The following is a 27805-nucleotide window of genomic DNA, read 5'->3' as shown; positions in this document are numbered from 1 at the left end:
TCCCGGAATGTGAATCGCCGAAATGGCCAGACCCTTGCTCTCCGCCCAGGGGAGAATCTTTGCCACCTCGGCCATGGCTGCCGAGCTGCGAGTGCCACCCTGTTGATTTATGTACGCCACGGCCGTGGCGTTGTCCGGACAGGACGGGACTGAAGACGGGACTCCCAATGAAGAAGACAAAGAAGAATCGCCCGTAATTCCAATATGTTTATCGGAAGAAGGGTCTCCAGGGGAGACCAGAGTCCCTGAACTGTCCAATCCCTGAACACGCCGCCCCAGCCTGACAGGCTGGCATTCGTTGTAACAACCTGCCAGTGAAGGGGAAGAAACGACCGCCCTTTGAGAAGAAGGGGGGAGCGGAGCCACCAGGAGCAGAGACTGACGGACCCTGCGAGGGAGAACAATCTGACGATCGAGGGACAGAGGAGACCTGTTCCATCGAGAGAGAATCGCCAATTGAAGGGGGCGGTAATGAAAACTGGGAAAAGTGTACGGCCTCCATAGTTGCCACCATCCGACCCAGGACTTCTATACAGGTACGGATAGAACTGATACCTGGGAGCAGACCCCCGACCGATGCGCCAAACGTTTGTCCGGCGGAAGACAAATTCGGGCAGAGGCCGTGTCAAATCAAAGTCCCAGAAAGGTTAGAGACTGGGTAGGACGGAGGACTGACTTGTCCCAGTTGACCATCCACCCGAAGCGAGTCAGAGTGTGGAGAGTGACTTCAAGATTCTCCAGAGTCTGGGCTCTGGTTGGAGCCTTGATGAGAAGGTCGTCCAGATAGGGTATCACTGAGATTCCCCTCGACCGTAACAGGCCCATCACTGGTGCAAGGATCTTTGTAAAGACCCGAGGAGCCGTGGCTAGACCAAAGGGGAGGGCTACGAATTGAAAGTGGCCCTCCGGAACCGCAAATAGGAGGTACCGATGATGGCCCGGAAATATTGGCACATGGAGGTAGGCATCCTTTATGTCCACCGATGAAAGGAACTCTCCTTGTTCCAGGGACGCCACCACCGAACGGAGAGACTCCATTCGGAAGTGTCGGATGAGAAGGTGACGGTTGAGACACTTGAGGTCTAGGATTGGTCGCACAGAACCGTCCTTCTTGGGGACCACAAAAAGATTTGAATAGAAACCCTGAAAACGTTCCCCTGGAGGAACGGGGACGATAACCCCCTGGAGAAGCAGAGACTGGAGAGCCGCTCAAAATTGCTTCGCCAGAGGAGGAGACCGGGGGGCCCGGGATAAAAAAAAAAACGATCCCTCGGAAGGGAGGCAAATTCGATCCGGTAACCGTTGGACACCACGTCCCTGACCCAAGAGTCCTGAACGTGTGAGGTCCAGATGTCTCGGAAAAACAAAAGACGACCTCCCACCTGAAAAGAAACTGCGGGTGGGGGCCTCACTTCATGCAGAAGTGGGCTTGCGGTTGCCCGATTGGGGCGCAAAACGATCGGACCGGTTGGAGTCCGAATTCCAAGATGGGCGTGCCAGGAACGAGGGAGCCTTCTTGTCCCGCAAAGGCGCCTGCCCCGACCCTTTACTGGGGCCAGAGGTCTGAAAGGACCGAAAGGAAAAGGACTTCCTTTGGGAAGTAGGGCGAGCCTTATTTTGAGGTAACAAGGAACTCTTACCTCCCGTTGCCTCAGAGATAATCTCATCAAGGCGTTTGCCAAGAAGACGGCCACCCATAAAGGGAAGCTCAGTGAAAGACCTTTTGGAAGCGGCATCCGCATTCCAAGCTTTAAGCCACATAGAGCGGCGGAGAGCCGCTAGGTGACCCACAGCAAAGGCAGAACAATGGGCTGACTGCATGGAAGCTGCGCACAGAAAGTCCCCAGCTTTAGCGCATTGGAGAGCCAGAGCAGATAGATCCTCTGGGGGGGATCCCGCTAAGATATCCTGATGGAGCTTTTGGCACCACTCTGACAGGGCCTTGGACACCCATGTCGAGGTGAAGATGGGAAGAAAAGAAGAGCCAGCTACTTCAGAAGCGAACTTCGCTAAAGATTCTACCTTCTTGGGTCAAGTCAGCCATATACTGGGTCAGGGAAGAAATCCAGGCTGGAGGAGCGGCTGAACCCACTGAGACCGAAGGGGCATCAGGGGGTACCAGGGGGTCTGGGGAAGCAGTGGAGCAGGCAGGGCAAGTGGGCTCAGCAGAGCCATACATCTTGGTATTACAGTGCTAACAGATATAATAACTCACTGAAGATCCAGGTTTCTGTTTAGACGGAGGAACAGGCCTGGGTACGGACATAATGTGGGAAAAAAGGGAGACAGGAACTTTCTCACCCTAGTCTGTGTCCCCTGTCAGCTGCAGTGAGGAGAACTCGCTCCGTGCAGCCAGAGAGACTGAACAGGCCAGCCAATAGGAAGGGGGGGTGGGCGCGTGCCTGAAGCAAGGCACACAGTAACAGTCACACTGAAAATCGCGCCCACGGCGCTGATTGGAGGCTGGTTCGCGCCTCTGAGAGCTCCCAGCCCTGTGGGCGGAGCTACAGACCGGCTGAGAAGAACTGTCATGGTGCCCGCTCCTTGTCCCGAGCGCCATGTCTAGCTGTATATGCGCTCGGGGGAAGAGAGCGGGCGGCCTAAACGCCGGCAGAGACAGCCGGCGAAAGTGAGAGCGTCGGAACCACCCGGCTGAAGCACCCGGCTCGGAGCAGCGCCGCGGCTTGTCAGCCGCGATAAGGCGCTGCTGGCAAAGCCAAAGTAAGCCGTCGTCGAGAGTGTCCGACCCGAAAACAGCGCTGCGGCTGACAGCCGCATATAAGGCGCTGGACGTAGTTGCACCAACACATACACACACATACCATAAGTAAAGTGCCCCATAATACATGCCCCATAAAGTAAAGTGCCCCATAATACATGCCGCCTCAGGTGCCACTGCTCCCCCCAGAATAAAGTGCAGCCCTTGTATAAGGTAGCCCCATAACCTGAATGTGGGCCAAAAACAGGGGGTCTCCAGAGGTTGTGAGTCCGTACCTATGGAGAAAAAAAGGGGGGTACTTACCTCAGTCAGAAGAACTTACCTAATCGAGTCTTCAGTGAAGTCTTCAGTCAGCTCTTTGTCCCTGCATCACGCCTAGCTGCTATGCGGGAGCGAGGCGAGCAGAGAAATAGGGGGAACCCGGACCCATGAGGTAGCAACCCAGACGCTGTGTCTGTGCCCCCTTATTCGCAATGGGGAAACAGGGAACCGGAGTCCCTGAGCCACCACCTGAAAACAGAAAAGAAAAAGAGACAGCAGCATATCCTAGAGACAGCAGCATACACCCACTGTCTGTGTCCCCCAATGGAGCAGATAGAGAAATATATATATCTCAAAAACGGGGGGGGGGGGAAATGTTAAGACAGTGGGGGAATGATGAGAGGGTAAGGGGGGGGGGGGATGGGTGTAAATGTGGCACAGGGGCTGATAAAAGGGGAGGATTGATGTGGCACTGGAAGGGGGGACCAAACTGAAGTTCAGGCAAAATCAAAGTTAGAGGGATGATATGGCACTTAGTCTGTCATTTATCTTATATGTATTTTTTTTTTTACTTAAATTTACCTGTTAAAATGGGGGTACGTGTTATACACCAGTGCGTGTTATACGCCGATAAATACGGTATATTATTGTTATAAATTTTATTGTGTGCAGACTACAAATGTCTTACCTAAATGGTCATAGAAGTTGAACAGAAGGACCAACATAGAGCAGCACATAATGACAAACACACAGATCATGATAGGAGTGACATCAACAGTTTCATCATCATGTTTCTTATCTGCCCCATCGTCCCGTTTATGTTTCATATAGCTCCTGAAAAAAAGACAGTTGTGCTCAATTTGCATCAGACAACTACATCAATGTAAACATGTAATATTTTACTTAGTTTTAATATGAACCTGTAAGATATGTAAGATAAAACTACCAATGCCTGTGACATATCCTGGAAGAAAGGCCGCTGAAGTACACTGGTATCAAACTTATATGTAAGGTAAATGAAACCAGAATCTGTTATGGATATACGCATATCTGGTAAGTTTTGGGATGTGTAGTTGACTTACAATACAATTGTAATGTAACTAAGTGTATATGAACGCCTATCCCTTGCCAGTGCCATGTATCAATACAGGAACACGCTAGAGTGGCTGCTTGTCCATGGGAACCAATCACAGCTCAGCTTTCATTTCTCAAATTCCTCTGGTAAAATAAAATTGGAGCTGTGTTTCAGTTCTAATTTAGTTGACAAAATACTTTTGCCATAATTTCTGTAACAAATTTTCATTAAATACTGCAGGCACATGCATCCAAGTAAGACATATTGATCTGGCATAGAAAGATGGCCACTGAGACAGTTATTTATCAGTTATATTATTAGGGGGACTCAAGCACTTGATTTTAAAATAGGTGTGTAGTTTTTAATAAAGCTTATGGGTTTTTAGTATATGGGAAACAAGGGTTCTTTTGGATCTCTGCTAGGAGTGATCTACAGGTGTTTACAATTAGTGAATTGCTGCTCCATTTGGGGGGGCACAACTGGGTGCCGTTCTTGAAATTGCAGCCGATGTGTTTTAAGTTGAAGTGCCCCTTTAATAGGCGATGCGCAAATAGCATTGAGCCACTGTTTACCTAACTGCCGAATTAAAGAAACAGCATAGCTTCCGTGCTACGCTGGTTACGCTATGCAATTTTTCTCCATAGGAGTTACATAAGCTGTGTCAAACTGCAAATTCCTCTGTTTTGGCTTCCCGACCACCTCTGGATACTGCAAGCAGGCAAAGGGGGGGGGGGGGGGGGGTGAGGGACCTGATAGCTTCATTTTATTAATGATGAATACTTAGAAGAAGCTTTATATTTTTAACTCAACTTCACTAGGTAGTTTACACAATACTATTTTCAAATCATAATAAAAAGGAAAAAAAATGAACAACAACTCCAGCAGGATTAATAGAGAACAAAGTGGTCCAGAAAGATTTTCTTTTTTTATTACAACCTCAAGTGAACAGCTTTACTTACCTCTTAACATCTCTACTTCCAGCCCAGTAGCCACCAGTAGCCACAGTTCCTACAGCCATTATAAAGATGATGACCATATTGTAGTCTACAACTGGCTCATTTGGTGCATACATTGCCACTTTTACAGAATGACCAAATGTCTGAAAGAAGTAAAACAAAAGTTACAGGTCAGAGGTTATGGTCATATTAAGAGAATTAAATAATTGTGAGGGCACAGGAGCTGACACACCATCATTTGTAGCTGCTGACAGGACATGTGATCTCTGAACAAAACCTTCAGCCTTCCCCACCCCCATGATTGCCAACATGGGGCCTTGCTTCTACCTGTGTATAAAGCATTGTGTCAGCAAGCACACCATGGACTCTCTATGGGAGCGCTGTATTCATGTATCTCTGGTACTCCCATTGATGCATTGGTGCATGGAGTATGTGCCCACACGCCGTTCCATGAACACAGAGAGAGACAGGATAAGTGTCTGATTATGGGGCGTACAACCTCTGGGACGCCCTTCCCACTTGATCAGACACTTATCCCCTTTCCTAAAGATAGGAAATACTTAAAGTAGTGAAGAAACTCGTATAAAAGACAAAAAAACTGAAAAAAAAAAAAAAAAATGTATTACAACATTATACACAATGGCCCTCATTTACTAAGCTAAAACCCCTCTAGTTTTTGTCGAGTTTTTCCAAGTTATTTTGGTGCACAGTGGCCCTCATTTACAAAGACTGGAGTGTCGGTTAGGTTTTTTTTTTTCAGTGTACTAGTCTTTTTTTTCCTTGTGATTTACTAATCTGTCGCCCAATTTCCCTTTCTTTCTGTCGCAGGTTTTTTTTCTGTCGCACAAAATATATTCCGTGCGACAGAAAAAAGTCTCTGCAAATTCTGACTACATTAGTGCTTGCACTACTACCCCCATCATGGAACAGGGTCTGTTCCATGTTGGGGGTAGTAGTACAGGGGCTGAGGGATTGATCGCACCGGGTCTCACTTCTGAGACCCGATCCGATCAAAAGTTATTAAGCAGGGGAGCGGGCGGCATGTTCCGATCCCCTGCAATGTACTGTAAACTTTCATTTTTAAATTCCCCACCAGAAGCCCTGAATGGCCAGGGCCGAGGAGCCAATCAGGGCTCCTGGCAGGGTTTTAATATAGAAGCGCTGTGGTGGGCAAAGATGTATAGAATCGCTGGGGGGGGGGGGTATATATCTGACCCCTCCAGCGTTTCTTTATATATTTCCCCCTGCTGCGCTATATCAAACTTAGGGGCCGCTGTGCTTGAATAAATGTACTGCCCCCACCCCCCGCTATTATATATCTATACTGACCCCCGCTGCGCATATTATATATATATATATATATATATATATATATATATATATATATATATATACACACACACACATATACATATATACACTGCCTCCCCCAAGCTGCGCATATTAATCTTCATCTTCTCCCTCCCCTGGCTGCCAATGAATGAAAACTATTTGCGGCGGAGCGGAAGGCTGCTAAGAGTTTGTCATTCATAGCGGGCAGCAGCTGCATATCATGCTGTGGGGGTCAGACACATTGATATATGTCTGACCCTCAAAGCATTCATATACAAATGCCGGCTCACCGCTATGAATGACAAGTAAGCTATTGGCGGCAGCAGCACGAACCTCCGCTCCCTGCACTGCTTTGTCATTCATAGCGGTGAGCCGGCACCTGTATATATAGATGCTATGAGGGTCAGACATATATCCATATGTCTGACCCCTACCGCGCATCTATATATACAGGTGCCGGCTCACCGCTATGAATGACAAGTAATGCAGTGCAGGGAGCAGAGGCTGGTGCTGCTGCTGCCAATAGCTTACTGGTCATTCATAGCGGTGAGCTGGCATTTGTATATGTATGCTGTGAGGGTCAGACATATATCCATATGTCTGACCCCCACAGCATGATATGCAGCTGCTGCCCGCTATGAATGACAAACTCTTAGCAGCGAGAGCGGGCAGCAGCCCTCCGCTCCCCCGCTAATAGAGTTTTTATTCATTGGCAGCCAGGGGAGGGAGAAGATTAAGATTAATATGTGCAGCTTGGGGGGAGGCAGTATATATATATGCGCAGCGGGGGTCAGTATATGCGCAGCGGGGGTCAGTATAGATATATAATAGCGCTGGGGGGCGCAGTACATTTATTCAAGCGCAGCGGCCACTAAGTTTGATATAGCGCAGCAGGGTGAAATATATATAGAAACACTGGAGGGGCCAGATATATACCCCCCCCCCAGCGATTCTATACATCTTTGCCCACCACAGCGCTTCTATATTAAAACCCTGCCAGGAGCCCTGATTGGCTCCTCGGCCCTGGCCATTCAGGGCTTCTGGTGGGGAATTTAAAAATGAAAGTTTACTGTACATTGCAGGGGAACGGAACATGCCACCCGCTCCCCTGCTTAATAACTTTTGATCGGATCGGGTCTCAGAAGTGAGACCCTGTGCGATCAATCCCTCAGCCCCTGTACTACTACCCCCAACATGGAACAGACCCTGTTCCATACTGGGGGTAGCAGGATTCACTCCGATGTTAGGAATTTACCGACCGCTCTGAGCTCTGTCAGTTTTCTGTGAAGCAAAACTCACAGGTTTTCCTGTGAGTTTTCTTCACACTCGGAGGGTTTTTTCTCTTTTTGTCGGGAACACGCCCCTTTTGTCGGGAAAAACGTCCCTTTAGTAGGTTTTTTTTTTTCTCACTCTGAGCGATTTTGATTTTGTCGGGTTGTGCGCCAGATTCTGGCGCAAATTCTGGCGCAGACAGAATTCTGGTGCAAAACCCGGCAAAAAGTGTCGGGATCCTGTTAGTAAATGAGGGCCAGTGTCAGACTGTCTGAAACATGTCTCAGACACTGTGCGACAGTGTGCACCAAGCAGGAAAACTCAACTAACCCGACATTGCACTGTGAAAAGCCGAAAGGGGGCGTGGTCTGTCACAAATGACTCAAAAGGGGGCATGGTTTCACAAACCAACCTATTTACTATTGAATTCACAGAAAATCCTGTGAATAAATGGATGGAAATTTCCACCTAGAAACAGCTGGTCAGAAAATGTTTCTGACTTGAAAATCTGTTATCCCTATAGTAAATAGAGAGAAATCCTACAAGTCTGAAACATTTACCACTAATAAAAACCTGACACTCTTAGTAAATGAGGCCCCATATGTGATTGAAGTGTAGACTGCCCGCTTTAATTTGTAGAGTTTAACAAAAATATTTTACTAACCATTTGAAAATGTTGGCTATTTTTTACTTATATGTTTTTTTATTGTGCAGCCATAAGCATGATAGCCATTTGTGTAAATTACATGGTTTAAAAATTCTGAGCGGTCTCATCAACAGCAGTCACATGGTCCCAGCAACTTTTAAAACACAATATGAGCTGGAGCCACCCACTGTCTCCTAGGTATCCGTAACGGTGCGAGACCCAAGGCAGTAGGAATGCAATAGCGCCTGGTCTTGTGCAGGTACGGTTACCTTTGAGACCAAGCGGGAGATTCCAGCTCATAGTTTTTAAAGTCGACCCGGTGACTGGTTTTGTGGAGACTGCCCCGATAAGGTATTTACATACCAAATTTGCTCATGGAGTCACACTATAAAAAAATGTTCACATTTTTGATTAGTCTGCGTGTTCAGATCTCCAATGATCTCTAAATATTGACCAGTGAGGCGCAAGGTCAAGGTCATGTGCATCACTCCCCAGCTCCCTGCAATCTCTGCCTAACTGCAGAATAGGTTCTGTAAAAGAGCGTCGATCAACACAGCTCAGGCCCTTTTATACAGCCTATATTTCTCCAGTGAAGAGTATTCTATTTCTTTGGTTGGTTTTGTGGCATGTTTTGGGTCCTCATCCATCTATACTGTGAAACTCTGTGGTATGATTTCTGCCGCATATAATTGAATATGAACAGAAAGTTATGTTAAAAAGATTTTTATTTTTGTGTGTAATACAGACACATAGGGGGAGATTTATCATTGCTTTTAGAGCATTTTTTTTGTCTATATTCAGGCGCAGTTCAGACGCAAGCAGCATATTTTGCGTGCCTTTTGATATAGACAGTTTTACTCTTTTTGCCTACCCGTAGAACTTTTTCTTTTTGACCATGCAGTGGTCACGTATTTATCATTTGCGACTTTTGTCAAAAGTCGCTATTTTGTGCGCAAAGGTAAATTTTTAGGCGCAAAGCTACACCACCTACCAGTAGGCGTGAGAATAATTTCTACCTTCTACAATTCAACCTTTAACCCCTTCCCGCAGAATCCCGTCTATAGACGGCGAATTGTGCAGGTCCTTCGCGCATTCCGCCATCTATAGATGGCATTCAGTTAACCCAGCGATGCGCGGCATCGCACGGGTTAACTGGCAGAAGTCCCGCTGTTACCAGCCCGATAGCTGATGAATATCGGTATAAATTATCGGCTATTTCCCCCCGAAAACCGGCCCCGCAGAAGCCATTGCAGATCAATGATTTAAAGCGGGTGCTTTAAATCAATGAACTGCAGGGGCTTTAGCGGGGCCAGAGACCGCTGCCCCCCACTTCTCTCCCCCTGCCTGTCCTGGGGTCCTCCCTAGTTCAACCACCGCCGCTGCCCCATTGCCTCCCCCATCCCCGGTTTTACAATTACCTGTTCCCGGGGTCAGCGCTACTTCTGGCTCCGGCGGCGTCCTGAGCTGTCACTGTGTGCACTGAAGGTGACATCGCGTTGAGGATGTCACTCGTCGCTGCGCAGGACCCCGCAGGCGCCAGAAGTAGCGCGGACCCCGGGAACAGGTAATTATAAAACCGGGAATGGGGGAGGCAATGGGGCAGCGGCGGTGGCGGCATCAGTGAAGATCATCACTAATCTTCGCTGCTGCTTCTAGGAGTTTCAAAACTACAACTCCCGGCATGCCCAGACAGCCTTTGGCTGTCTGGACAAGCTGGGAGTTGTAGTTTTGCAACATCTGGGAGGGTCACAGTTCCAATCTTTGCTCTTCCAGTTGTTGCAAAACTAGAACTCTCAGCATGCCCAGACAGTCCAGGCATGCTGGGAGTTGTAGTTCTGTAACATCTGGCCCTGCAGATGTTGCCGAACTACAACTCCCAGCTTGCCTAGGCAGTCTGGGCATGCTTGGAGTTGAAGTTTTGCAACATCTGGAGGGCCACAGTTTGGAGACCACTACACAGTGGTCCCCAATCTGTTCTCCTCCAGTTGTTGCAAAACTACAACTCCCAGCATGCCCTTCGGCTGTCTGGGCATGCTGGAAGTTGTAGTTTTGCAACAACTGGAGGCACACTGTCTGGCACACTTTCTAACTCAGCGTTTCCCAACCCATGTGCCTCCAGCTGTTGCAAAAACTATAACTCCCAGCATGCACTGACAGACCATGCATGCTGTGAAATTTTAGTTTTGCAACAGCTGGAGGCACACGGGTTAAGAAACACTGAGTTATGTAACAAACTGTGTTTTGCAACCAGTGTGCCTCCAGCTGTTGCATAACTACAACCCCCAGCATGCACGGACAGCCAAAGGGCATGCTGAAAGTTATAGTAGTGTGCCTCCAGCTGTTGCATAACTACAAGTCCCAGCATGCCCTTCTGCCCTTCTGTCACTGCATGCTGAGAATTGTAGTTTTGCAACAGCTGGAGGTTTGCCCGGCTATGCGCTGACAAGTACTTGCCAGTGCACGGCCAGTATTTGTTGGCGCTTTCTAATACCAATGCTCAACCCGTGGCGTACCCACGGGTTAAGAACCCAGGCTTCTGGTTGTTGGTCTGACTTTTTTAGAAAAGGTGTACGTTAGACAACTTTTCACACTAAAGGAGAGCTGCACCTTATTCATCATTACGCTGCGCATTATTGATGAATAAGGCGCATGCTAGTCAAAGTATAGACAAAAAAAAAAAAGGGAGGAAATTTGGTCTAAAAAGGAGATTTTTATGTTTCCCGTAAAATCTCTTTCTCGAAGGACTCATTGGGGGACACAGACCATGGGTATATGCTGCTGTCTCTAGGAGGTTCGACATTATGGCAACAAGAAAAGTCGGCTCCTCCCAGCAGGGTATACCTACCCACAGGCACCTGAGGTAATCAGTTTTAGTCCCAGAGCAATAGAAGACTGACAGGTCCAGAGAAAAACCACTGACTATCCGAGCAACCAGAAGAAAAGGTAACTGAACACACCCTCGGACAGATGACTGAAATAGAAACACCAGAACAGGGTGGGAGCTGTGTCTCCCAATGGATCCTTCGAGAAAGAGATTTTACGGTAAGCATAAAAATCTCCTTTTCTCTATCGGCTCCATTGGGGGACACAGACCATGGCACGTACCAAAGCCGTCCCTTGGGTGGGTAAGGAATCAGACAGGTGGACGGTTGGACCATCACTGCCTGACGTTGCGTCTTACGGCCCAGAATAGCATCAGCTGATGCGAGGGCATGAATCTGGTAGCACCTTGAAAAAGTGTGCAAAGACGACCACGTGGACGCCTCATAGACCTGCAAGGCCGAAGCCACATAGCGGAGGCCCAGGATGCCCCGAAAAAACGGATGGAATGAGCCAAAGCCCTGAAGGGTGGATCTTCCCCTTGCAGCGGTAAGCTCCAAAAATGGTTGTCTTGTCCGTTCAACGACCACAACAGGTTGTGGAATAAACGCTTCCAGGGATGAGAAGGGGCCGGACAGAAGGACGGAAGGATGATGTCCTCATTGAGATGAAAAAGTCAAAACCATATCAGGTACGAAGGACGGACCTGGACGGAAAACAAAACAACTTGTTCTGGTATACAACCAGGAAAGGAGAATTGCAGGAGAGAGCTGCCAGCTCTGACACCCTCCTAAAAGAGGGAAGAGCAATAAGGAACGCCACCTTCCGGGGAAGGAGGCGAAGAGAAATATCCCTGAGAGGTTCAAAAGGGGGGCTTTGCATGGCATCTAAGACCCAGTGCAAGTCCCAAGGGCTTAATCATCTCCTGCAGACGTGCGATCTCTGGTTCTTCCCTCGCTCCTGAGATCCCCTCACACCGGCTGGGGGGCTCTGAGCAGCGGCCCTCGGGTACTGAAATCAGCTGGGGGCCGCCACTGCCCCCTCCATACACCCTAAGCGCCGGTGTGAGGTGCAGACTTGCATCGGCTCCTGCACCTCACACCGGCATTAAAGAAAAATAAGGGAGAAGTCTATCTGTGCCTGCTTGCCCGATACAGGGCTAAATCTATAAAAAATTCACCTGCCCGGCGCCCAAAACTACTTGTCCCGGGCGTCGGGCGATAGGGAAGGCGCAGCGGTAAGTCGCTCAGGAGCCTGACCATGACGACGTACCATGCCCGCCGGGGCCAGTCTGGGCCACGAGAATGGCGGGAACGCCCTCTGCTGTGAGATGCCTCAGGACCCCAAAAGGAGGGGAAGGGGAGGAAACATAAGGAAGGGCAAAGCCCGACCAATAGAGGGGAACGGTTTGGTTGTGGTGGAACGTGCAGAGGTCCACGTCTGGAGCGCCCCAGAGGTTGCAGGTCACTGCAAGCACCTCCGGATGTAGGCACAACTTGCCTTGGACAGCTGAGGACCATCTGAGAAAGACCACATCCCAGAAACGTCCGGAATGAAGATCGCTGAGATGCCGGAACCTGAGTTCCGCCCCGAAGGGAATTTCCCAAGAAGCAAGCCAAGAAAGAATTGCCCTAGGCCCAAACATGTTGAAGGGGAACACCTCCTCAGGTCCTTGAAGACACCTCCTCAGCCCGACAAACTGGCAGGGGGGGCAGGAAGGAGTGCCCCTGTAAAGGCAGGGGGGAAACGAAGCGACCGACAAGACTGTAAAGAGAGAACGATCTTGCGGTCGAGGGTTAATGGAGACCTGTCCCACCAGTTTAAGAGGTCGGTGATGAAACTGGGCAAATGGCATGGCCTCCATGGCCACCACTAACCGATCCAGGGCATCCATGCAAAAGCGAACGGAAACTGGAGCAGGGTGACTTGTCCCGATTGAACACCCAATCGAAGTGAGACAAGGCCTGGAGGTTGAGACTAAGACTCTCAAAGATCTGGGCCCTGGCTGGAGCTCTGATCAGGAGGTTGTCCAAGTAAGGAATCACGGAAACAACTGTTGTCCAAAAAAGGGGCTATCACAGGCGCCAGGACTTTGTGAAAGGTCCGCGGAGAAGTGGTCAGACCGAAATGGAGAGACACAATAGGAAATGACCATTCGGAACTGCAAAGCGGAGCTACCTCTCATGACCGGGAAACAATGAGATGTGGAGGCAGGCATCCTTGATGTCCACCGAGGAACGAAAACTCCCCATGAACCATGGACGCCAGCACCGAACGGAGAGACACCATTCGGGATGGAAGGCAGAAGATGCTGGCTGAGATACTCGAGAACCAAGAGTGGGCGAACAGAAACGCCTTTCTTGGGGACCACAAAGAGGTTGGAATAAACCTCGAAAACATTCCCCTGACGGAACCAGGACAATTACTCCCTGGATAAAAAAGGAGCAGGGGCAGGGCCCGAACTGCTTTCGCTAGAGAGGGGAACCGGAGGGTCCAGGAAAGAAAAAGGCAATCCCAAGGAAGGGAAGCAAATTCGATCCTGTATCCGTTGACTACCACATCCCTGACCTAGGAGTCCTGAATGTGCGTAGTCCAGGCATCCCGGAAGAGTAAGAGGCGACCAACCACCCGAAAAAGGTCGGCGGGTGGGGGCGACCCTTTAGACCGAGGAAGGCCTACGGGTACCTAATGGGGCCGCAAAATGGCCAGAAAGGATAGCCGACCTCCGGGATAGGTCCGGAAGGAGGGAACCCTCTTCCTGTGAAAGCGCCTGGCTGGACTCTTTGTTGGTACCCCTTGATGGTACCAAAGGTCCGCAGAACCAGAAGGAGGACTTACAACGGAAAGCGGTTCTGTGAGGCTTATCCAGAGGTAATAAAGAACTCTTCTTCACCCGTCGCCTCACTTCCTGAAGGCGGCGTCCACATTCCAGGCTTTAAGCCATATGGAGGAACGGTAGCTACCAGGTAGCTTGTGGCAAAGGCAGCACAGTGGCTGCGCATGGAAGCAGAACACAGAAAATCTCCTGCTGCGGAGCATCGGAGAGCTAGATTAAACAAATCCTCTAGAGGGATCTTGAAAACTACCCTGGCGGAGATGGGAGACCATACTGAAAGGGCCTTTGACACCCCGGCCGAAGCAAAAGCAGGAAGAACCTGCTGTCTCAAAGGCAAGGTTTGCCAAAGACTCCACCTTCATGTCCGCTGGATCCTTAAAGGCAGCTGCATCAGCCAACAGCCGGGTAGGCGCCTTAGAGAGGCGGGAGACCGGTAGATCCACAGTTGGAGAGGAGGTCCCACAGAAAGGGAGACCTGAGCCAAGTCGATATAGACTGGGAGAGTGGTAGAAATAGCAGGGGAAGCAGTGGTGCAGGCGGAACAAGTGGGTTTAGCAGAACCAAGTATGGTAGAGTTGCTAACCCCTGCAAGAACAATAGGTGACCAGGCCCGTGGTATCTGTCCAGAAGGAGGGACAGTTCCGGGCTCGGACACATCCATTCTTATATATTTATTGAAATTATTATTATTTTTTTTTTTAAGAAACTGCTCACTCAGTGTATGTGTCCCCAATAAGGTAAGCAGCTGTGAGGAGCGCTGCACGGCTGCGGGGAGAGAGCGAGGAAGAAGAAAGCATAGCCAATGAGAAGAGAGGCCGTTCTAGCCAAAGGGCGCCACTCATTGGCCCTCAGAAACCCTCAGCACACGCGCTTAGTGCTGATTGGCAGAGAAAGGGACTGGCCGCATGCAGAGAAGGAGAGGGAGAAGGATTCCCGCGACTGAGTGGGCGGGGCTAAAGCCCGACAAGGGCCCGCGGCCAGAGAAGAAAAATGGCCAGGCTCTAATGGCGTCCTCGCTCCCATAAAGAAAAAACACCGCCGGCAGCACGCCGCTGCCGACAGGAGAGCAGGGCTGTGTTCCGGCACAGTGAGCGATATGGCTGGAGATAGGGGCCGCGCTCACTGAAAGCGCAGGAGGAGTCGGCAGTGCTCCGCTGCCGAAATGAAAGTAACTGCTGCCGACAGGAGAGCACAGGAGAGCAGGGCTGTGTTCCTGCACAGTGAGCGATATGGCCGGAGATAGGGGCCACGCTCACTGAGAGCGCAGGAGGAGTCAGCAGTGTTCCGCTGCCAAAATGAAAGTAACTGCCCGAGTAGTGTCGGCGTCTGAATGAATAGATGCCGGAGAAAAGGAAAGACTTGCACAGTCCTACTCCACTGATTTTAAGCCCCCATTGCATGAAAGGGTTCCCCACAATTCAGGAGATAACAATAAAGAGGCGTGGGCTGAAGTAGGGGGTCTGCAGAAGAGGAAGAATCCTAGGAGAAAAGGGGGAAATATACTCACCTTCAGTCAGAAGAACTTACTTAATGGAGTCTTCAGTCAAAAAATATGAGACCTGGTCTGGAGAGAACTCCAGACCGTGTCTACCTCCTTAGACACTAAGCTAAAACTGATTACCTCAGGTGCCTGTCGGTGGGTATACCCTGCTGGGAGGAGCCGACTTTTCTTGTTGCCATAGTGTCGAACCTCCTAGAGACAGCAGCATATACCCATGGTCTGTGTCCCCCAATGGAGCCGATAGAGAAATAGACATTTCTTGATAAATCTCCCCCATAAAGCTTTAAAATAATGCCACCAATGTGTGCCTTAGTGTAGTAAAACATAAAAAAAAAAATATATGCACGTGGTATGACTATGTGTTTATCATTTATACACACAAAAAATCTCCCTACACACACACACACACACGTCCTGGAGTCCAAAACTTTCTTCGGTACTGTTTATCTGGCACAACTGAAGGAATTATTCATAAGGTAATGCAGACTCTTTTGTACTTTTTCTTTGTTAGCTCAGCTTAGAACAAACAAAAAAAAAAAAAAAAAAAACTGTGAGGTCAACCACAATCTCAACCACGTTAGAATGGTTGCCCATGCTGAACTTCTTTGTGTACAAAACAATGTTACTACTTCATAGCACAGCTCTCAGATAGACACCTTCAGGTGTGTTTCAACACACTTCAAGCAATATTTACTTCACGCATCTTTAACAATTGGTGCTAAGTAAAACCTGCCTTATTTCTTACCTTGCTGATATCTAGCATATCTGTATAGCTAAGTAGTGCCACGGGAATGTCAATTTCCTCATACTGGCTATGGTTACCTCCAGGAGGGACCTAAAATATTAGAAAACAACATTCAGCGAACAGAGAGACATGAGCAGGAAAGTCCACAATGTGAAAAACAAAGAACTCCAGCATTACAGTGGAATCCTTTAACATTTTTCTAGCTTTAGTGAATAACATACAAAAATTATCTAACACAAGGAACTATATTCACATAGCTAACATGTTTTATTAAAAACCTGAATGCTGCCGTTTTGTTAGTTACATAAGCCCCTTATGAACTAGTGAGAAATACCAATCATCTTTCTCTTACTTGTGTCGTAGATTACAGCACCCTACATTGGCTCTTCATGCCCATGTATTTTAATCTAACTGGTAGGCTGTAGAGTTTACAGTTCACAACTACTATGTAAGCAGTTACCTGATATTATCTTTAACAATGCGCTAAGGGTATGTTCACACACATGCGGAATTTCAGCGGCACAAATTTAAATGTGAAACAAATAAGGAGATTTTGTTATGCTTACCGTAAAATCTCTTTCTCGGAGGATCCATTGGCAGACACAGACCATGGGTGTATGCTGCTGTCACTAGGAGGCTCGACACTATAGCAACAAGAGAAGTCAGCTCCTCCCAGCAGGGTATACCCGCCCACAGGCACCTGAGGTAATCAGTTTTAGTCCCAGAGCAATAGAAGACCGACCGGTCAAGAGAAAACCACAAACTGTCCGAGCAATCAGAAGAAAAGGCAACTGGTAGCTTGAGAAAGTGTACAAAGACGACCACACGGACGCCTTACAGTACTGCAAGGCCAAAGCCACGTAGCGGAGGGCCCAGGATGCCCCGAAAAATGGGTGGAATGAGCCAAACCCCTGAAGGGTGGGATCTTCCCCTTGCAGCGGTAAGCTCTCAAAAAGAGCAGACCGGATCCACTAAAAAATGGTGGTCGTAGAAGCAGGTTGTCCTATACAACGACCTTCCGGAAAAACAAAAAAGGGGGTCACATTGCCGAAAGGAAAGAGTGAGAGAGATAGGTCCGAACAGCCCTCACCACAACCAGGTTGTGGAACAAACGCTTCCAGGGATGAGAAGGGGCCGGACAAGAGGACGGTAGGACAAATGTTCTCATCTAGATGAAAAAGTCAAAAAACATCTCAGGTAAGAAGGACGGACCTGGACGGAAAACAACTTGTCCTGGTATACCACCAGGAAGGGAGAATGGCAGGAGAGAGCTACCAGCTCTGTCACCCTCCTAACAGAGGTAAGAGCAATAAGGAACGCCACATTCCGGGGAAGGAGGCGGAGAGAAATGTCCCTGAGAGGGTCAAAAGGGGCGTCTTGCAGAGCACCTAAGACCAAGTGTAAGTCCCAAGGGAAAAAAAAGGGACTGATAAGGAGGGGCAGCTTGTGCCACTCCATGAACTAGGTTTGGACATGATAATTGAACGCCAAAGAATGTTGAAAAAGAATGGAAACGGACGAACCTTTGACCCCTAAGGGAGCGGAAAGCCAACCATGACCGGAGAAAAAGGCAGAGTTTCACACCAACAGAAATAAGACCGCCAGGTATGGTGGTAAATCTTTGCAGAGGAAGGCTTGCGAGCCCTCAGCATGGTGTAAACCACTTGGGAAGAGAAACCGCGGGTCCTCAGAACCGCTGTCTCAACCGTCACGCCGTCAAAAGCAGACGGTAAATAGGGGTGGCACAGGAGACCTGATATAGGAGGTCAGGACGATCGGGACGGTGCAGAGGTAAGTAGTACAGGAGCCTGACCACGATGAATTACCATGCCCGCTGGGGCCAGTCTGGGCCACAAGAATGGCGGGAACGCCCTCTGCTGTGAGTTTCCTCAGGACCCCGAAAAGAGAGGAAGGGGAGGAAACAGATAACGAAGGGCAAAGCCCGACCAAGAAGAGGAACGCTTGGTTGTGGCGGCACATGCAGAGGTCCACGCCTGGAGCGCCCCAGAGGTTGCAGATCACTGCAAACACCTCCGGATGATTCTCAGAAACGCCCGGAATGAAAAGCGCTGAGATGGCCAGAAACCTGAGTTCCGCCCAGAAGGGAATTTCCCAAGAAGCAAGCTAGAGATGAGCGAAATTACAGTAAATTCGATTCGTCACGAACTTCTCGGCTCGACAGTTGATGGCTTATCCTGCATAAATGAGTTCAGTTTTCAGGTGCTCACGTGGGCTGGAAAAGGTGGATACAGTCCTAGGAGACTCTTTCCTAGGACTGTATCCACCTTTTCAAGCCCACCGGAGCACCTGAAAACTGAACTAATTTATGCAGGATAAGTCATCACTGCCGAGCCGAGAAGTTCGTGACGAATCGAATTTACTGTAAATTCGCTGATCTCTAAAGCAAGCAAAGAAAGGATTGCCCTAGACCCCAACATGTTGAAGGGGAAAAGCAGGGGGGAAACGAAGCCACCATAGAAGGGACCGACAAGACTGTCGAGTGACAATGGAGACCTGTCCCACCGGTAGAGAATCACCAATTGAAGAGGTCGATGATTAAATTGGGCAAATGGCACGGCCTCCACGGCCACCGCTAACCGACCCAGGACATCCATGCAAAAGCAAATGGAAACTGGAGCAGGGTACCGAAGTCATCGGACTCTTGATAAGAGAGTCAGCCGATTGGTTGGCGGAGTTGAAAGCGGGCAGAGGCCGCGTCGAACTGAAGCCCCAGGAAAGCGGTTGGACTTGTCCCGAATGACCATCCAACCGAAGAGAGACAAGGTCTGGAGGTTGAGACTAAGACTCTCCAGGATCTGGGCCCTGGCTGGAGTACTGATCAGAAAATTGTCCAAGTAAGGAATCACGGAAACAACTGTTGTCCGTAAAAGGGGCTATCAAAAGGTGCCAGGACTTTGTGAAAGGTCCACAGAGAAGTGGCCAGACCGAAATGGAGAGCCACAATAGAAAATGACCGTCCAAAGCGGAGGTACCACTGAATACCGGAACAATGAGATGTGGAGGCAGGCATCCTTGATGTCCACCGAGGAACGAAAATTCCCCAGGGACGCCAGCACCGAACGGAGACACTCCATTCGGGATGGGAAGCAGAAGATGCTGGCTGAGATACTCGAGAACCAAGATTGGGTGAACAGAAACTCCTTTCTTGGGGACCACAAAGAGGTTGGAATAAACCTCGAAAACGTTCCCTGAAGGAACCGGAACAATGAATGTGCGTGGTCCAGGCATCCCGGATGAGTAAGAGGTGACCAACCACCCGAGAAAGGTCGGCGGGTGGGGGCGACCCATCAGATTGAGGAAGGCCTACGGGTGCCTGATGGGGCCGCAAAACGGCCTGAACGGATAGCCGACCTCCGGGAGGGACAGGTCCGGAAGGAGGGAGCCCTCTTCCCGAGAAGGCGCCCGGCTGGACCCTTTGTTGGTACCCTGTGGTGGCACCAAAGGTCCGCAGAACCCGAAGGAGGACTTACGATGGAAAGCGGTTCTGTGAGCCGTATCCAGAGGCAATAAAGAACTCTTTTCCGCCTGACGCCTCACTTCCTGAAGGCGGCGTCCACATTCCAGGCTTTAAGCCACATGGAGGGACAGTGGCTACCAGGTAGCTTGTGGCAAAGGCAGCACAATGGCTGTTCATGGAACAGAAAATCTCCTGCTGCGGAGCATGGGGAGCTAGATTAAATAAATCCTCCAGAGGGATCTTGAAGACTACCCTGGCGGAGATGGGAGACCATACTGAAAGGGCTCTTGACCCCCAGGCCGAAGCAAAAGCAGGAAGATCCTGCTGTCTCAAAAGGCAAAGTTTGCCAAAGTCTCCACCTTCATGTCTGCTGGATCCTTGAAGGCAGCCGCATCAGCCAAAGGCACGGTAGGCACCTTAGAGAGGCGGGAGACCGGCAGATCCACAGTTGGAGAGGAGGTCCACCGAGCAATGAGGTCCTTGGCGAAGGGATACCGCGCTTAAACCTTCTATGTTTCCTGAAACTTCCTGTCAGGGTGCCTCCAGGCGGATACCAGCAGGGTGTAAAATTCAGCATGAGAGCTGAAGGTCTTGGGTGCCAGTCAGGCACGAAGAAAAGGAGACTTCTGGAGCCACGTCCGAAGTTCCTGGGTCATTTAGATGGAAAGTGTCTCTTATGGCCGAAACCAATGAGTACACCACATCAGACATTCGTGCGTTCCTTTAAGTCGGAGGCTGAATCAGAAACCTCATCCGCAAGTTCTCCAGGTGAATGGGATCGAGGTGAGGCAGCCCTGGAAGAGGTAGGGCACGATGAGAGGAAACTTCTAGACCACGTCCGAAGTTCCTGGGTCCTTAGCTGGAAGGTGTCTCTTATGGCCAAAACTAATGAGTACACCACATCAGGCATATCGGTGTGGTCCTCTGAGTCGGAGACCGAATCAGAAACCTCATCCACAAGTTCTCCGGCTGAATGGGAACGAGGTGAGGCAGCCCTGGAGGTTGGGCACGATTAAAGGAAACTTCTGGAACCACATCCGAAGTTCCTGGGTCCTCTAGATGGAAGGTGTCTCTTGTGGCCGAGACCAATGAGTGCGCCATGTCCGACATATCCGTGTGGTCCTCTGAATCAGAGGCTGAATCGGAAACTTCATCCACAAGTTCTCCAGGTGAATGGGAACGTATGAGGTGGCCCTGGAAGTGGGGGAGACTGACCAGGTACGCAGGTCTGGAGAGCCAGAGCAGCGACCATGGGAGCATCCTCTAGGGGAGCGACGCTTGCTACAGGGCGGAGTAACGGAGCGATGCCTGTGAGGGGAGCGCCCGTGCCTGCCAGAAGACTCGGAGGATGAGTCAGATGAAAAACACTCCCATGACGCTGCGAGAGCATCAGTATAGGGGAGAGCGGGAACCTCCAGAGGGCCGGGAGGGCCTCTCCAATGCAGTCACCACATAACGGGAGACCTGAGCCAAGTTGGATATAGACTGGGGGAGGGAGAGAACCCAGGCTGGAGGGGGGCTGAACCCACCGGTCTGGTAGACAACCGGGGTAGAATAGCTGGGGGGTCTGGGGGAGCAGTGGAGCAGGCAGAACAAGTGGTTCAGCAGAACCAGACATTTTTGAGATACAGCTTTTACAGATGTAATAAGTGGCTAACACTCCAGTTAACTGTTTAGAGGGAGCAAATGGGTTCAGCAGAACCAGGCATTTTGGAATTACAGCTTTTACAGACAAAATGATGAACTAATGCTCCAGTTGTCTGTGCAGCCCAAGTCTGTGACCCCAGGGCAGCTGATGTGAGGAGAACTCCATTCTAGTGTAGATAAAGAAGGGAGAAATGCCGGCCAATAGCAAAAGAGGGGCGGGGCAGGAGCAGGGGCACTGCTGATTGGCACCTGCCTCTCACAACGCGCGCACAGCACTGATTGGAGGCTAATTTGCCCCTCTTAGAAGCCCTGATAACATAGGGGGCGGAGCTATAGTGCCCTCAGCTTCTGACAAGAAGGTCAGTAATGGCGCCCATGCCCGCTCCTCTCCCCGAGCACACATGTCATTCGCATATGCGCTTGCGGGGAAGCGAGCGAGCGAGACGCCGCCGGCAGCCCACTGCTGCCGAAAGCAAAAGTAAGCCGGCGCTTCATGCGTCCGCATAGTAAAAACGCGGCGGCTGTCACCCGCTTAAAGAAACACACACACCACACACATATCGTTCAGGAAAGTGAAAAGTATGAATGAAGCTGTGCCCCAGTCCAAAAATGCTCCAGAGGTCCAAAAATGCTCCAGAGGTTGCAAGGCTGTTCCTAAGGAGAAAGGGAATATACTCACCTCAGTCAGAAGAACTTACCTAATGAAGTCTTCTAAGAGGTATTCAGTCAGCTTTCGGTCACCTGCATCACGCCGAGCTACCATGTGCGAGCAAGGCGAGCAAGGAAATAGGGGGACCCGGACCCATGAGGTACAACCCCAGGCGCTGACCGTTGGCGAGAGGGGGTTAACAGCACATATAGGCAATGTCTGTGCCCCCTCAATCGCAATGGGGAGACAGTGAGCCGCAGTTCCTGAATCCCAACACATCCCTAACTAGGAAAATAATAAAACATAAGACCTGGTCTGGAGAGAACTCCAGACCATGTCCAACTCCTTAAGACACTAAGCTAAAACTGATTACCTCAGGTGCCTGTGGGCGGGTATACCCTGCTGGGAGGAGCCGACTTCTCTTGTTGCCATAGTGTCGAGCCTCCTAGTGACAGCAGCATACATCCATGGTCTGTTTCCCTCAATGGAGCCGATAGAGAAAAACATGTTCACTCTTTCTGCTGAATTATGAGCCAACTGCACTGCTATCAATGGTGAAACTGCAGGACCAAGCGCCAAAGGTTTTTAACGGCAGCCACTCAAACAGAATTTCCGACCTGGAATACCTTCAGGCAGAGATTCCGCAGTGTGAACATACCCTAAAGAAAAGCAGCCATTTCTTTCAGCTGTGATGATATTTTGCCATGAACAAACTGCAACATTTATTAATTTGTGCCAAAACAAAGATAAGTATAAGGTTCTCTTCACGCGTGTGTCATTGCTTCTGTTTATAACAAAAACCATGGCATATGACCGTGGGGTCTGTGAAATAGTGCTGCATGCAGTCCTAATATTCCTGTCAAATACAACAGAGTTTGCAACTAATGTTATAAACAGATGTGAATGAAACATAAGTATAAAATATTTATTGTCTAAAAAATTTGTATAACCCACAATAGTTACTACTCTAGTTCATGAAATAAGTCTCTACAAATAATAAGAGTAGCAGAAGATATTCTAATTTATTACAGTATATTGTTACCAATGTGTATTAAATAATTGTCATGTGTATTGTTTTGTATATACGGTATACTGTTTTGGTTTTTGATCAACAGGATCTGATTAAGTATGAGCCCATAATTAAAGGAAAACTGTCTGCCTGATTACCCACTCTTAACCCAAAACAATGGGTTACAGAGTGGGTGACAAGGAGTCCAACGAGGGGTCACTTAATTTTTTCCAGTAGGTCTTGAGAAAACCCCCTGCTCAATTTATTGAATTGCACACAGGAGGCAGGCCTAGCTGGCTGGCTGTCCCTGCCTCCGTCTGTCAGCTCCTAATGCTGCCCCCATAATTAGCATATTTTTTTTCAGCCACCCCACGTCCTAGTGACGCGAGTCACCAGTCACATGAGCGCTGCGCTCTGTTGGTAGAGCGCACACGCTGTAAGAATACATACAGCTCTCACGTCCTGATGATGTGAGAGCTGTAACTGCTGCAAACGCTCTGCAGAGCAGCAGTGCACAAGTGTTTCTTCCAATGACTATGCTTATTACGGGGGCAGCATTAGGAGGTGACAGATGGAGGCAGGGGCAGCCAGTCGGTGAGGCCCCGCCTCCTGTGCACAATTCAGTTAATTGAGCAGCGGGATTTTGGCAGCCAATAACTCAGGACCTACTGGACAAAATTAAGTGACCCCACGTTGGACTCCTGGTCACCCACTCTATGACCCAGTGTTTTGGGTTTAGAGTGGGTTATCAGGCTGACAGTTTTCTTTAAGTTCCTTTGAGTTAGAATAAAAGACAACAAAGAATTATTTAAAATATCCAAAGGATTGGTTATTCAAAAACCACTCACCAGCCTCTCCCGACTGACGATCAGCAATCCTCGAGCACCATTGATCTGTGCCAGTCGTACCTTTTCATAGAAAGTACAATTTCCTCTCATTACCATTGGAATACTGTTACTGAATCCACCTTCGGGAACATCAGCAGGAGAACACAGCACAGATGTGGTCTGATCTTGAAGATGGAGCAAGGCCTAAAAAGAAAAAGGTCAGAGATAGTATTTAAGCCTTTGAGTTATATCACCATTTTTTTTTCTAACTCACGGTAGGTAGTTTTTTTTAAACCAGCTTTTGTATCCTGGAAAGGAGTCGTCAAACAGTAGGAGAGGTGGGGTCCACTAACTTCTGCTCTGCCTTTCTCCGACTACATCACATTGTTTATGGGCACACGGCTCGGCCAGAGCATAGCGGACCCTGTGCCAGCCTCGACAACTCCTGGCCACGATACAAAATCTGGTTTTATGAATGCTAGTAATAGTATTTAAACACGGATATGGTTGGAACAGACTTGCTAAGCCCTAATGCAATGTGCATGCATCTTAACAAATCTATCCTACTTGACAGTTGCACTTTCTAATTATTTATTTATTTAATTTATTTTTTATAACTTAGACCATGTTTAGTGATACAATGGGGGAGATTTATCAAAACCTGTGCAGAGGAAAAGTTGTCCAGTTGCCCATAGCAACCAATCAGCTTGCTTCTTTCATTTTCATGAAGGCCTGTGAAAAATGAAAGAAGCGATCTGATTGGTTGCTATGGGCAACTGGACAACTTTTCCTCTGCACAGGTTTTGATAAATCTCCCCCAATGACACTACATGTGGGTTTATAGTTTGTTCTGACAATTCAGAGAATAGCCAGATGGCCGTTAATTTCACTAATGGGAGTGAATATTAGATGATCATACAGTCAGAGGGGTTTGAATATTTTACACTGATAGGCGTGTGTGCCTATACACACCCCCTGACTGCATAATCCAATAAATCCCCTCCCCCCTCCCCAAAAAAAAAAAAAAAAAATGGCCGTGGCAGTGAGAATTTGTGGCCAGAGCTCCATTCATTCATTGTGGGGCTTCCAAATATTACTGAGAGTGGTCCTCAGTTCTTAGGACTGGTAGGGGTTTTAACTATCAAACCCTCACCAGTTAGCTAGTTATGCTGTATCCTGTGAATATCTCCTTTAAACTTGTCATTTGTTTCATGCTAACTAAACCAGGGGCAGCAAGAAAAAGGATCAGGCTCACATATTACAGAGGTCTATGACTGGCTCTAAAATACTGCAGTGTTTTAGATAAATCACAATTTAAAAACGAGCCAGGAACAGGGCTCCAATGCAATGGTGTAGTCCCAGGCAGCTTTTACCTGCTCCACCAGACTGAAGGACACATCTACTCCCAATGTGTGTATAGAAAGAAATCTATCAATCAGGCCAGGCAGGGTGGGAGGATGCTGCCAGGGACCACCTCAGTGACTTGAAGCCCTGTTCCCAGTTTTGAAACTGATTTTTTTTTTTTTTTTTTTTTTTTTTTTAACACTGCAGTAATATAGAGTAAGTTCTAAACATCAGTAAAAAGAGAGTCTGGCCTTGCTGCTTGTGGTTAAGGCAGAATGAAACTTCTGACAGTTTTCATTTAAGCAGCAGCCCTGTCAACTAGATAGGGAAGCCCCAGTCTAAACATAGGTGCAGGTCTAATCCATATTTATCAAACATTTATGGCATATTCTGTGGTTATGTCACAAATATATGTGATGGAAACAATCCAGCTTTAGGTAACTTTTCCACAGAAGCTGTCCTGTGTGTGTACATGAGGAGCAGCACTATTACTCCAGCACACAGAAGAGGGGATCCTGCTCTTCTATGTCTCCATATACACTAAGAAGCAGCAGCACTAAATACGGTAGTCTAAGCTGTGAATCAAGTGCTGGGGTGAAATATAATACTTACTATCATCATTCTGTCTGCCTCGGTGTGTGTCTCTCTCTCTCCATAGACTTTTCTGCAGCTATAACCCTAACCCCTACTTCAAGAAGCTCTACCATGGAAATTTATATCCTGTGCCCCATTAGCCACCTACATGATGTATATTTCAGTGCAGTAAATTCAGTTACCAATGTATTTATTAGCTGGTTATTGACACAGTATATTTTTCTTATTGTATTCCTCAGTAATAAACAGGGAAGTCTGTGCCAAAATAGAGAACTAATCAAACTCTTCAGGCCTCCTTTGAGTAATCCTATGAATACATTTACCATAAAAGCCAAGAAGTTCTCTGGCACAAGGGTTTCTTCAGCGTTTGGGGGTGGAAGGTAAGTTGTAAATTTGTTATTTACCCCTTTAATCTTATTGCCATTATGTGTAAGTACGGAAGATTTACTCACAGCTTTGGTAAGGTCATGAGGCAGGTGGGCCCAGTCTGAGTTGAAAAGAATACAGTAATCTTTGGCACTGCCTGCACTTTTATCTGATGTAACATGAACCATGCCATATTCACAAAGCACCTGGAAAAGATAACATAAATGGTAAATGTAAGAAAAACATGATACAAACTAGCATTTCAGACAAATTTCGTGTCTTCCAAACTTTCAATGTAGGGCGGAGTTGGCCTTTAACCCCTTAAGGACCCAGCCCAAATATACCTTAAGGACCCGGCCATTTTTTGAACATCTGACCACTGTCACTTCAAGCATTAATAACTCTGGGATGCTTTTACCTTTCATTCTGATTCCTCCGAGATTGTTTTTTTGTGACATATTCTACTTTATGTTAGTGGTAAATTTTTTTTTTTTTTTTTTGCTGGTAAAAATCCAAAGGTTCTTTTATTTGCTTGTGTCAGACACGTTTCGAGGTTTCATACCTCTTTCTTTTTTTTTTTCAAAACTTTATTTATCAGGTTTTACAGGTATATAAGGCACAAGTAAGCATAACATGCGGTCGGGTGACCTCACAGATTACAGTACAACCTATCAAATTTAGGTAAGGGAGAGAGGGAGAGGAAAGAAGCAAACAGGGGATACCGACATGGGGAGGAAGGGAGGAGGGAGGAGAAGGAGCACAACCCTTAGATTAAATGTTTTGTCACAAATGTCAACACGAACCGTAGGTAAGTGGTAGCCGACAATGTCGAACCCAGGAGCATGTTTAGTGATCAACTAACTGAGAGGGTCCTTAGTAAGAGAACACGACCTAGTAAAAGAAAAATAGGGATAAAAGGAACAAAGTAAATAAAATAAAATCATAAAGCAAGGCGGAAATTGGGTATTTCTTCATTGAGCTGCTGATTGGTTACGGGCAATATATCGCAGCCATCTGTCCCACAAATGAATAAAGGACTGTTCCTTGCCCTGTCTGCGTGCTATCATTCTCTCCATTTCACAGGCATATGTTATCTTGGCCCGCAACTGGGCAAAGTCCGGAGCATGTTTGGACTTCCATGAAGATGCAATAAGAAGACGAGCAGCTGCAAGAATGTGAAATGCGATAGTTTTGCATTGAATAGGGAGGTCAATAATGTGATTGGAGAGCAGAGCAAAGTCTGGGCCCCATTGGATAGCAACGTCCAGAACATCATGGAGTAGGTGGTGAACTCTAGACCAGAAGAGCGTTAAGGCACTGCATGTCCACCAAACATGTAGGAAGGTCCCCACTTGAGCGCCACATCTCCAGCAGGTAGGGTCTGTTCCAGGGTATATCTTAGACAGTCGTTCCGGGGTGTAATACCAACGGTATAACAGTTTTCGGGCAGATTCAACATGGTTGGTGCACTTAGAGAGCTTAAATGGGAGAGAATATAGGGATAGCCATTGGTCCCCCGAAATATCCCCACCCAAGTCTCCCTCCCACATTAGTTGAAAGGGATGGGTGTCAGAGGCTGGTAGTAATTGTAAGTGTTTATATGCTTTAGACACTCCACCTTTAATCCCTGCGGTGTCGGAAAAGTAAAAAGTGTATATCTTATCACCTGCTCCCGAGGGCCAAGAATGGGAGGAGATAAAGTGCCGCAGCTGGAGGAACTTGTAAAAG

General features: G+C 48.2%; 1 protein-coding gene across 2 annotated transcripts in view; it reads right to left on the bottom strand.

The window, feature by feature from the left end:
- Window positions 1-27805, bottom strand: part of SPPL2B (signal peptide peptidase like 2B) — a 95453-nt gene that overhangs the window by 46432 nt on the left and 21216 nt on the right. For both annotated transcript variants that reach the window (XM_056569886.1, XM_056569883.1), the window contains exons 2-6: window positions 26164-26283; window positions 23795-23977; window positions 16164-16253; window positions 5015-5154; window positions 3669-3814 (exon numbers count right to left, since the gene is read on the bottom strand). In XM_056569886.1, the coding sequence (XP_056425861.1) occupies window positions 3669-3814; window positions 5015-5154; window positions 16164-16253; window positions 23795-23977; window positions 26164-26283 (679 nt within the window). The remainder of the gene's footprint in view (window positions 1-3668; window positions 3815-5014; window positions 5155-16163; window positions 16254-23794; window positions 23978-26163; window positions 26284-27805) is intronic.

Source organism: Hyla sarda, chromosome 1, assembly GCF_029499605.1.
Source record: "Hyla sarda isolate aHylSar1 chromosome 1, aHylSar1.hap1, whole genome shotgun sequence".
In the NCBI taxonomy this organism is placed as follows: domain Eukaryota; kingdom Metazoa; phylum Chordata; class Amphibia; order Anura; family Hylidae; genus Hyla; species Hyla sarda.
This window is presented reverse-complemented; position numbering and strand designations above follow the sequence as displayed.